Source organism: Bos grunniens, chromosome 21 (genome assembly GCF_055505025.1).
Source record: "Bos grunniens cultivar Pamir isolate PY7600 chromosome 21, Bosgru_T2T1.0, whole genome shotgun sequence".
Classification (NCBI taxonomy): Eukaryota; Metazoa; Chordata; class Mammalia; order Artiodactyla; family Bovidae; genus Bos; species Bos grunniens.
In genome coordinates this window covers 14706021-14718487 of record NC_141185.1, presented here as the reverse complement: position 1 = coordinate 14718487, position 12467 = coordinate 14706021, and the positions used below count along the sequence as shown (strand labels likewise).

Here is a 12467-nt window from a genome sequence, read left to right as displayed (position 1 = left end):
TCTTGAAAGTCCCTTGGACTTCAAGGAGATCCAACCAGTCCATCCTAAAGGAAATCAGTCCTGAATATTCATTGGAAGGACTGTGCTGAAGCTGAAACTCCAATACTTTGGCCACCTGAGGTGAAGAACTGACTCATTTGAAAAGACCCTGATGCTGGCAAAGATTAAAGGCAGGAAGAGAAGGGAACGACAGAGGATGAGATGGTTGAACGGCATCACCGACTCAATGGACATGAGTCTGAGTAAACTTTGGGAGTTGGTGATGAACAGGGAGGCCTGGCGTGCTGCAGTCCATGGAGTTGCAAAGAGTTGGACACAACTGAGCGACTGAACTGAACTGAAAGATCTGGCTTTTTCCTACCACAAATTCAATGAAAACGGCCAGACATCTGAGTGTGCCCTAGGGCATGCTGTTTTGAGGCACTACTATTTCTTTCAGGTCTTGGGCCCGTGGGCTTTTGCTAATTTATCTGGCTCCCGTAACACCACTTCACAGCAAGCCTCCTTAATCTCTCCAACAATATGCAGTGCTCATATTGTCAGTCACTCCCCTATTCATCAGTCTGTAGACTATCCCTCCTTTTTCTCCTTTTCCAGAGCAAAATAACCGATTAGCATTGGCATTCTGCCGAACATTGATTGCCCAAATGCCAAACAGTGCTTTCTTGGAGGTTCCCATCCCCAAAGCTCCAGCCTGGCATTGTGTTGAGTGCTAAAAGTGCACCCTGTGTAGGGCTGGGAACTTCGGAGCTGGCAGGCAGGGGCGCATGGAAGAATCAAGGGAAGTACTCGTCTGTCCTCTAGAAAAGCCATTTGGGGTGGCCACTTGGGTAGAAATGCTAAAAAAACAACAAAAAAAGTGCCTCTTAGGGCTCTATGGGTCACATTTTCAGACTCTTAATACACGATCTAGGCTACACTGTACCAGTCAAAGGATTTTCAAACATTAGCTGGATGTTAGAATTTGATTTCAGAGAAGGCAATGGCACCCCACTCCAGTATTGCCTGGAAAATCCCATGGACAGAGGAGCCTGGAAGGCTGCAGTCCATGGGGTCGCTGAGGGTCGGACATGACTGAGCGACTTCACTTGCACGCACTGGAGAAGGAAATGGCAACCCACTTTAGTATTCTTTCCTGGAGAATCCCAGGGACGGCGGAGCCTGGTGGGCTGCCATCTATGGGGTCGCACAGAGTCGGACACGACTGAAGTGACTTAGCAGCAGCAGCAGCAGAATTTGATACCCTCTTTTTTTGTCAGGTAACAAACTGATGCCAAAGATGACATTTCTTGAAAATAAAATTCACATGCGCTTGCTGCAGCCACAGATTTAAGACTGCTATCCCAATGCACGTTTTCTTTATATGATGCCATCGCTTTATGAGGAATCTTAATTTGTGTTACAGTTTTGGAACTAGATTTAATTCAATGCCAGCTTTATGCATTTATTTTTAGTTTAGACTCACTCCTCTGAGCACGTCAAGAATGATTGAAATTCACTGACAGTAATTTTTCTTAGGCAAGTAGATTCCTGTTATTTGACTTAACTGTACCAGAGCAAGTCAGATCAACATAGTAAAAGAAAGACTAAGTATATTTGGCTTTACACTTTTAGCTTTTCTACCTAGAGGGAGCCTGCTGCTACCTCAGCCTGGAATGCCCTTTACCCATCCCCATAGCCCATTTTCTGCTTTTGGCAACTTTTCATGACCCAGTTCAAGCCTCACCTCCTCTGAAAAATATTTATTAGTCTCAACTCCCCCACATTTGCACTGTCACAGCATACCACCTTGTATAAGCCCTGAAATTTGTGATGTTTTATAGTTCGCTATTTACATGTTTGCGAGGCAATGGCACCCCACTCCAATACTCTTGCCTGGAAAATCCCATGGACAGAGGAGCCTGGCGGGCTGCAGTCCATGGGGTCGCTAAGAGTTGGACACGACTGAGCGACTTCACTTTCACTTTTCACTTTCATGCATTGGAGAAGGAAATGGCAACCTACTCCAGTGTTCTTGCTTGGAGAATCCCAGGGATGCGGGAGCCTGGTGGGCTGCCGTCTATGGGGTCGCATAGAGTCGGACACGACTGAAGCGACTTAGCAGCAGCAGCAGCAGCAGCAATCCCTGTCTAGATTGTAAGCCCTTGGACAACAGGGACCTTTACAACTCCTGTCCCTTTACAACTAGCCAAATACACCTAGTGCTTTGAGTTGTGAAGATTTCTTTGAAAAACAGTATACAAATATGAAATAATCATATTGACTGTAGGTCAGAGAAGATGAATAATAATCAATAATATAAGAGCATCAAATTGGAATTAAGACTCATCTTTAGACTCCTGCCCACTTGAAAATGGGTATGCATATCTGCAAATAACCTTTTACCTTTCAAAATTAGAGAATCAGTTAAGGCCATTCAGAAGTAGAAAGTTTAAGCTGCCCAGATTTTAAATAAAAGGTAGTCATTTTTTAAAAAACAAACAAAAAAAAGAAATATGAGATTCACTCTTGGCTTCTCCTGCACTTTTAATATCCAATCAATCAACAATACTTACCAATGTTCCCTCCTAAATATCTGTGTGACCCAGGAGGGATTCTCAATCCTCAGCAAGCTAAGTGTCAGCTGGAAGACTTGTTAAAACAAACAGCTAAGCTCCAGCCCCCAACTTTCTGATTCGCTGGATCCGCAGCGGAGCCAAGAATTTGCATTTCTAACAAGCACCCAGGTGAAACTGATGCTGCTCATCCAGGAACCACACTTTGACAACCACTGCTTTAAATCACCCACTCTATTCTCCTTACTTTTAACAAGGTTCACGATTTCTACAAAAAGAAAAGAGCCCCTGAGTTGTGACACAGTAAAACGGCTCAAATAAGGTAGGAGAATAGCTAGGTTTGGTCCTTATCCTGGGTCCTGGCTTCCCTGGGTAGGCAGTGGTTACCTAACTTGAAATGATCTTTAACATATGAGAACAAGTCCTAAAGCATTTCTGGAGTGGTCCAGAGTGCCTCTAAATACAGAGCAAGAGATGAGGTCATGGTAACACAGGGAGTCAGAAGTAGAGGAGGGGGGGACAAAAGCTATAATCACTTGTCAAAGGGGTGTTTTCTGTAGACAAGTGAATGGAGCTATTGTACACAAACTCAGTGGTTGCCAAGCATGTGGCCCAATTATTTTGCCTGTATGAGCATGGCACGGAAGGATCTCCTTAGAGGACTTCACACAAGCTGATGTTTAGTCCGGCAGTAGCAAGCAAAAGCCTGGAGAATCTGAACCTAAGAATCTTTTCAAGTTCCTACCTGCCAAATCTAGGATATGATACAATTAAGCTAGAAGGACCACAAAAGTAAAATACCTGAAAATAGTACAGCAATTATAATTGGTGAAAGACCAAAAAGGGGCTTATCTTGTTCAAAATATTGACAATAATGAGGATCACATGGTTGCCTTGGGAGGCAAGAGGTCCATAATTTAAATCTGGGGATTATCCTCCCAGAGAAACTGCTCACCCCAGTCTATCTCTGCTGCTGCTGCTGCTACATTGCTTCAATCGTGTCTGATTCTGTGCGACCCCAGAGACGGCAGCCCGCCAGGCTCCCCCATCCCTGGGATTCTCCAGGCAAGAACACTGGAGTAGGTTGCCATTTCCTTCTCCAATGCATGAAAGTGAAAAGGGAAAGTGAAGTCGCTCAGTCGTGTCCGACTCTTAGCGACCCCATGGACTGCAGCCTACCAGGCTCCCCCACCATGGGATTTTCCAGTCTATCTCTGGCTCTACCCAAATGTAAAATGTCTGTCAAAGTTCAAAATGACCTATTGGCCACCACGGTTTAGAGTCTTAAAAGAATGGAAGGCCTGATTCAGTAGCTAGAATGGACATATGACAAGGTGTTTTGCTTTCTTAGGAGAAACACCATTCACTCTACAACATAGGATGGAGATGCTTTGTATGTGCTAAGTTGTTTCAGTCGTGTCTGACTCTTCAAGACCTCAAGGACTGTAGCCCATCAGGTTCCTCTGTCCATGGAATCCTCCAGGCAAGAATACTGGAGTGGTTGCCATTTCCTTCTCTATGGGATCTTCACGACCCAGGGATCGAACCTGCATCTCCTATGTCCCCTGCAACAGCAGGCAGGTTCTTTACCACTAGCGCCACCTGGATAGAGATGCTTTGAGTGAGTGAGTGAGTGAAATGGCTCAGTGGTGTCCAACTCTTTGAGACCCCATGGACTGTAGCCTACCAGTCTCCTTCCTCCATGGGATTCTCCAGGCAAGAGTAAGGGAGTGGGGTGCCATTTCCTTCTCCAAGAGATGCTTTAGTACACTTCAAATTTCTCCACTGCATGAGAAAACCATTCAGGTGGTTGGCTTGAGCCCCAGGGATCAAGACCACGAAACAAAGGAGCAACAACTGCCACTTGGCCTCCGAGAGAGCAGCACCCTCCTCCCCGAGCACCATGCAGGTGAGACACAGGAGCTGTAAGGTTGCTGCCAATCCTTCATGACATTCGCATCTCTTGTACAAGCTCCGGCTAGGCACAGCTGAGGGAGAGTGACCCACAGGAAGCTGCTCCGGGAAAGAACGTCTGCAGAGTCCAACAGAATGTTACAGATGAGCCCATCAGAAAGAACATGAATTCAACTTGAAATAGACATAATTAGAAACAGATTGGCAAGCATGGTTCACTTCCTGTCCGGGCAAGAGGTTAGAAAATGAGACTGTGAGGAGGTTGTTTTATGTGGTGCTGACTTCGGGGAAAGGAGTGAAGGAGACTTTGTGGCTGTGGTGATACCTATACTCAATATCCGAATTTTACCAGACCTCTATTCATGTACACTGTACTACACCCGTGTACACTGTACTACACCGTATCCATGTGATGCAAGCCTTCTAAACCTGCAGAGATGGGGGAAGTGAGGGCACCTGAAAGGCTTGACATCCTAAGAGACAAAGGGGAAAAATCAGTGGTTTTGGACTGAAGCCCACTAATTCCACAAAGGATAATGACAAAAAGTTATCCGGCTTCATAAAATACCACATTTACATACTGTATTTCTCATCAGAAAGGGGGGCTACACAGCAAAATGGTTTGAAATGGAATGGGTTGGAACTACAGAAAGGGTTACATTGATACTATTGTTATAAAATGTTTGTTTTCAGGTATAATAACTGTTAAAGTGTCTTAGTTAACACAGCAGTCCCACAGCACAAATTAGAAAAAGTATTTACTGAACTAAAACTATGTAAAGCACTGAACTAGGTGCTGTAATTCTCAGGGTTTAAGATTTACAGCTTCCACTTACTCTCTCCTTTGTGAATGAGTCTGAAGTGTGATCTATCAGAAAATAAATTTCTTAAAATAACCCAAAATATTTTAATATATCATTGGTAAATTGCCTCTAAAATAATGTCATGCTTCTTGTTATGGGTTACGCATTTTAAGACCTATACATAAATCACTACAAACATGAAAAAGTACTGTTTTTGCCCCAGGTTGTCTGATTGTACTTTGGCAAACACTTCCTTTTTAAAAGTATGACATTAATATCACAGACATGATATGTTGTCTCTGGACAATGTAACAGAGGACTCAAAAACCACATTATATTTTATTATACACTATAGTGAATTGCCTCATCTAGCATACTCATTCCAAGCTTTTAACAAAATGAAAATTCATACAAATACCCTTGAGTAAAATCTTCTGTAGTGATTGCTTCTAGGTTCCTCTTGGATGAACACTGACACTTCCTTAAACAGGATTTCTTCAAAATCAAAAAGAATGAAAGCATACATGCATGTCTAGAATTTACCTTCTGTACCAAACTGACTTGCATTCTTTTAGTACAATAAATGTTTTAATACACTAATTAAGAAACAGAATACAAGTGCTTTTAGGATCCTAGAAGGCTCATTTTGGAACTTAGTTTTAAGAATTAGATTCTAACTGACTTGCTATCATAACAGAGATCCTGAGACCGCATAATTACTTTTTAAAATAAAGTTTAAAAAAAAAAACAATATTCGTGAAAATACAACAGCTCTGTGTTTTCATCTGTTAAGAAAATTACCCTAATTCTCTAAGAACATCCCTTTGCATTAATGAAACCAAGGATTCCACTTACCAAGAAGTTCTTAGAAAAGACAAGCCACGGTTCAAGCAACAAACGTCCCTCTAAAGCCAAAGACCTTGTAGAGTCGAGGGAAAGCAAAGCTGAACTCTTGACTTTAAAGAAGAGTTCTAATAAAGATTTCACTTATGCCAGCACAGGGTTTTACAATTTTATTGAAATTAATCAGAAATCATTTTAAAAGCACTTACAGCTTAACTTCATTTATTTTTCTAAAACAGTAAAACATTTCTCAATTCTATTTCTGAATTGAATCGACTAAAGCACAATGTAAGTACAGTAGTCTATTCAAATGTTCTTAATTATTTGTAGTAATTTTCCAAGTAACTTTGTCTTTACTGTGATGTAAGTATTAAATTTCCATTTTATAGATGAAGAAATTAAGGTACAGACAGGTGAAGTGCCTTAAGGAGTCAGAATAGAGAGAGGGAACAAAGATGGGATTTCGAAACAAAAGGACTGGGGTTTAAATACAGTACAGTCACCTACTAGCTTTGAGCAAGTTCCTTCATCTGGGATTTTCATCTGTAAAACAAGGACAATACCACCTACCTCTCAGTGGTTGATGTAAGGCAGAAGCAAAGCGCCTGGCAGGAAACTAGTACACAGTCAGCCATTCAACAAATACAGGCTCTCCCATCAATCCACAGTCCCATTTTCTTTAGCTGGTACAATGAGTCTATGATCAATCCGTAACACTGACGTGAGGAAAATGAGATAATAATACAGGCAAAGTACCTGGCAGGTGCAAGGATCAACACGTGTGTTCTCCCCCTCAATACTCCCTTCCTTACTCCAGGTCCCACAGTTACTAAGTGGCTGCTGCTGCTGCTAAGTCACTTCAGTCATGTCTGACTCTGTGCGACCCCATAGACGGCAGCCCACCAGGCTCCCCTGTCCCTGGGATTCTCAAGGCAAGAACACTGGAGTGGGTTGCCATTTCCTTCTCCAACTAAGTGGCTGAGCCACAATCAAATCTGCATCTTGGTTCCACTTTAGAACTGACTCTGCATGTACATTTCATTTATGGTTGCACTTTATTTAACTGGAAAAACTAATCTACCCTAACTGCTTAATCGGTTGTTATTTTAGTATGTTCCCAGTAAAATCAGATTCATTTCTCATGTAGCTTTACTTTTCAGCAATAACCAAAAAAGGTGATTAATATTTCTGACTTGGCAATATATATTTTTTGATACATACTTCTACTGGCATTTCTTCAATAGTCTTAATATTTTATAAACTATTATAACCTGAAAGATAGTTTAAAAATCTATTCTTCAGGATATTACATGCCTAAGTTCGTAAATGACTCCATTTGGGGAGTTCAAAAATACTAGGTAGCCTTTTCATTTTTCCTATTTTCTCCTAAATAAAATAATAAAGTAAGGTAGTAAATGTGGTAACTAAATAAATATGTGATTAAGTAAAAGAGATATGTGAAAAATATGGACCAGATTTGCATTTATGAGGCAATGACCTTCAAAACTGGCAGGGAACTCTTAACAATGTTCTTCACAGGGAGGCAATTATACTACAACCCTTCTACGTATACTTGCATTTCTCATGGCCCACAAATACAATTGCATATCAGAAAGAATAAAAGAACAGCCTGGTAACTGTGGCAACCTTCATTGAGAGGATATAAGGAATTTTTATTACCTTAATAATCACATCATAAATACCAGATCAGTAGAACTGCTGCAATACAAAAGGCTAGACCAACACTTCCACAGAATTTCCTACAAACTGAAATTTACCAAATGTAACTAACACTCTAAGCCAATGATACATTTCTGGTTCTGTAATACCCTATGTGGTCTCTGATCACCTCAAGAAGCACTGAAATTTAGATACCTTATTTTCAAGAAAAATATGGGCATACAATACTTTTAGGAAAAGGAGTTTAAACTATCACCAATTTTTAATATAATATATGGTACTGTAATTCCTAAATGTAAATATTGCTTTAATTTAATAAGTGACACACACTGATTTAAAAAAAGACCCTGTGCCCAGTGTTTGACATATAAGCACATGTGTGTGCTCTAACACACACATAATAGAAATACACAGAGGGGAAAAGTTGCTAAGAAAAGCTCAATCTCTAAATGCTCAAAAAAGGTATATGCTCAAAATATTAATTTCACATAAAATATTGTCTTATCTACATTTCCTCACATGGGTAAACACAAAAGCAATTCACAGTAGTAGCACCAAAGAATGACAATAATACATATACTTTAGAATTCCTGTGTTTTTAAATTTTCATAAAAGAAACACAATGCACAATCATTGAAACATCTAGACAGTGAATACTTACAGTTTGGGCATATTACACCAGGCTTAATTTTTAAGTAGCCTAAATTTTTATAACATATTAAATTGTAACAATGTAAAATTAAGACCAGCAGGAAAATAAACACAACCACAGTAGTGCATAGAAAGCATAAATCCAGTAACTCCTGCTCAACTTAAAAATATTTTCCTCAACAGTAATAAAAACTACCCACAAGTATAACACCAATCTGCCAGCTGGGTTTTCCACTAACTGGGAAAATAACTAGTTGCCTTGTTGTGATACCTTAGAACCATAAGGTTATCACTAAATGGAGAGGTGTTTTATTTGTACCTTATATCTCAGCAAAAGTTAATAATCTGCCCCAGAAATTTTATTTCACCATATACTCCAAAAGTATTTTCAAGACTCATGAAATCTAAATCTCACACTGCCCTTGATATGCTATTGTGTAAATGCTTTAAATTTTAAAATATTTTTAAAAGCTCTACACAATGTATTCAAATAGTAAACATGTCAACTCAATCCATGTTTTCTCTGGTTCCCCACCTCCCACCAAAAACAAAAAACTTGTACATGACACATAAAGATACAATAGAAACAAAAAGTAGCATGTCACTCATTCACTAAGGATATAATACACAACATCTCTCTATCATATTCTACTACAAAAATCCTTTCACTTTATGGCTAGCATCTTTATGACTGGTTAATCTGTATTTAAGGGGCCTGAAAAAGAGATTTTGTTCTCTTTCCCTACCCTCATAAATCTTTGGCAGAGGTCAGCACTTATGCCCAGAGCTGGGTTTTGGAGGTGGGAGAAAAAGCAAAGTGGAGAGAAGGCAGAACTGAGCACGGAGTCAGCAGACAGCAGCTGCTCTCATATACTACCCAGCGTCTTTCTCACACACCGCTATTTTCCGCTATTGAGCATTGTCAGCAAAAAAAAAAATTAATGGGGGTTGGAGGGAGGCGGGGAGGGAGACAAAGAGAGTAGGACCCGGGCCGACGGTTCTTGCCTGCTACATCTGAGATGAGAAGCCTTCTCGGGTTTTTGCTGCAGAGGCAAGGGATCAGGTGAGACCCTCCGGGTCCAACTCAATTTGCTTCTCCAGGAAGAGCAGTTTGGGGCAGGTGAGCACAGGACCCTCTTGACTGTGAACTACACTGGAGCATTGTCAGCGGTTTCTATTTCTGACTTTATAAAGGAGGAGAGAGGGCTGCGACTGCATTCCTGGGCAAGACTACTACTCCTGACGTGCCACACAGCAGGAGGTTGTAAAAATCCCTTCAAAAACACCAGGTTCCGAGGAAATGCTGTGCAGCATTACTGTATTGTTGGCGTTTTTTCCTTTATTGTTTGTTTTTTTTTTTTTTTTAAGTCACCGATTCTCGCCAATGCCATCCCTCAAATCGCTGGGACTTGTTGCTAAATCTTTACCTCGCGCCCCCCAGAATTGCCCAGTTGAATAAGATTTGGGGAGCGAAAAGCCGGGGGTGGGGGGGGGAGAAGGGGGCTAAGTCTTTAAAGCCCAAGGGGCTGGGTTCCCTTCAATAGGCCACTCTGCATGGGCTACGCGTTCAATTCTACCTTCGGAGAGCTCTGACTCACAAATGCTGGGGGGGAGATTATGACATACACCATCATCCTTCCAGCCAAAGAGATAGGGGAAAAGCCGCCAGCCGTCCTTGCCCGCCCAGAAAGCCAAAGCCTGCACCGCGCCCCCCACCCCCCTCCCCGCCCCTCGACGGGGCGGCCGAGGAAAGAACCTCCCGCCCTCTCCGCCCCCCTCCGGACGCCCGCGGAAGGTGCTCCCCATATCGGCGGGTTCGAGGAGCCAGGATGGGGCGCCCTCACCTCGGGAGAGCGAAGGGGACGAGCTGGGGGGTCCAGGACGCCGGGACTCGCGCCGCAGCTGCACCGAGCTCCGGGTACCCAAACCCGGACCTGCACCGGCGGGGCCATCCGCCGCAGGCAGCGGCGGACAAAGCGCTGGGGTCTGGGGCGACCCCCGGGAGGCGGCCGCTGGTCAAGCTGGCCAGACTAGGGGAACAAGGGGCTCCCGCGGGCGGGGCGGCGCGGCGCGGCACTGACCTGGATGGTGCAGGTGTACTCGCTGTCGTCCAGCAGCCGCACGGTGCAGCTGTACTCGCGCTCCAGGCTCCTGCTGCTGCCGCTCATCAACCTGCTCAGCATCTTCCCGCCCGCCCGCCTCCGGGAGAGACGCGGCGGCGCTGCGGACCCCGGACCAGGCGCCCCTCAGCCGGGCAGCTCCGCGCCGGCCCCAAGCACCTGCACCATCACCCCAGCGCGATCGCCGCCGCTGCCTCCTGCCGGCCCGGCTCCTCCTCCTTCTCCGCCACCGCCTTCCCCCAGCCCAGAGCAAACGCCGGACTCGCTCTGCTCCGCGCCCCACTGCCCGTGTCCTGCTCGTGGGGCGGGGACTCGGCCGGAGGGAGGCCAATGGGGGTCAGCGCGGCGGAACCGAGTGGCAGATGGAAAAGCCAATAGAAACAGAACACTGCGATGATAGACAGGTCAGGGAAGCAATCGCGGCAAAGCAGTCGCACCGAGCCAAGTCAGACCCGCCCTCTGGCGTCCCAAACCAGGGGCTCTTTTTCTCTCTGCGGTTCGGATAGATGCTGTTTTTCCCTCCCCCGGGCCAGGTGCGGGCAATGGGTTTGATCAATGTCAGCTGTTTGGAATATATGTGGCCTCGTCTTCAGGGCCCAAGTCGCACGCTCTGCAACGCCGCGGTTCCCGCCTCTCTGGTGCCTGAGCGCTGAGAGCTCACAGTCCCTGCACCTGCAGAATGCAGGCACCTTCGGCTCTGGACCAGGCGGCTGCCCCCACCTGCGCTGCTGTACCCCCACGACAGTTGGAAGGTCTTCTCTGCTCCACTCCTCTTATTTTGGAGAGCATCTGTTTTACAGGAGCTACCTAAGTAAAACTGCAGGGTTCGCGGAGGGGCTGAAGCACCAGGGTTTTAACCCCTAGAAACCCTCCACTCAAACACCGTTTGCCTCCTTTTATTTTCACAAGACAAAAGGAAGAGACTGAGACGTGGTCCTTCAGCCATACAATGCAGAGGAAACGATGGGTCCATTATCTACACCTTTAGAACTAGAAGTATCATGTCTTCGTACTTCCTCAACAAAACAGCAGAGTATGTAAGGAGGTACACATCACAAAGGAAAAATATTATCTCCTGCCTTCTCTGACTTCATATCTAAAGACTTCATGTTCTTTACAAAAATTTCACTGAGACAGTATTCTCCCAAAAGATTTTGGGATGAAATGTTACAAAAGGATCAAATCAACAAAGAACTTTAATAAACATATTAATGGGAAAATAATGAAATACAATAATTTCCTGTTATTTTCAATTATGCTATTGTTTGTAGGTATAGCATAACAATAATAAAACCCTACATTAACCAAGAAAAATGTTCAACCATTAAAGTATGCTGCTTCTCTAGTATTACTGGACTCCAGGATTTATACCCCCCCTTTTTTTGGCATGTGACTGACCCTGTCCTCCTTTGTATCTTGGATTGCTCTCCTCATTAGTAGCATTCTCCCTAATGGCATTCAGGTGCTGTAAGAGGAGGTTCTTAGTGCAATTCTGGAAGCATTAGTTTAGAAACTAGAACCAGTAAGCCAAGTAGTCTATCCATAAAACCAGGTGTGAGCTCTTCTATTTTGTAGCTCCAGCAGATACCCTAGCGCCTGCAGCATAATATTAATATTCAATAAATGTTTTTTAAATGAAGTAAATGGAATTGATAGATATTTTACAGCATCTAAACCCCAAGAGAAGAAACTAAGAGAATTTCAGAAAGGTCTTAAAGACAAGTGCAATTGTTAATGCATCAAAGTGATATTCTACAGAGTTCAAGTTTGTTGTGTAGTTGGGAGAAGATGATGAAAGTCTTCAGACAGGCAAACTTTTATTGAAGGGAAAGTTTCTATTTGATGTAAAATCTACACAAGCAAGAAAAAATGTCCAAAAAGCTAGAGGAAGACCAGTAGTG

The 12467-nt window shown here is 43.6% G+C and overlaps 1 protein-coding gene across 4 annotated transcripts in view; it reads right to left on the bottom strand.

Annotated features, from left to right (window-relative positions):
• The window catches only part of FRMD5 (FERM domain containing 5), a 321183-nt gene extending 310305 nt beyond the window's left edge, over positions 1–10878 (bottom strand). For 2 of the 4 annotated variants that reach the window (XM_086363254.1, XM_086363252.1), the window contains exon 1: positions 10528–10833. In XM_086363254.1, coding sequence (XP_086219380.1) covers positions 10528–10629 — 102 coding nt within the window. In that variant the 5' untranslated portion in view covers positions 10630–10833. Of the gene's footprint in view, positions 1–2555; positions 2623–10527 lie in introns of those variants that run through there. The other 2 variants (XM_086363251.1, XM_086363253.1) reach the window with 2 other exon arrangements.
• Between the last annotated feature and the right edge of the window lie 1589 nt (positions 10879–12467).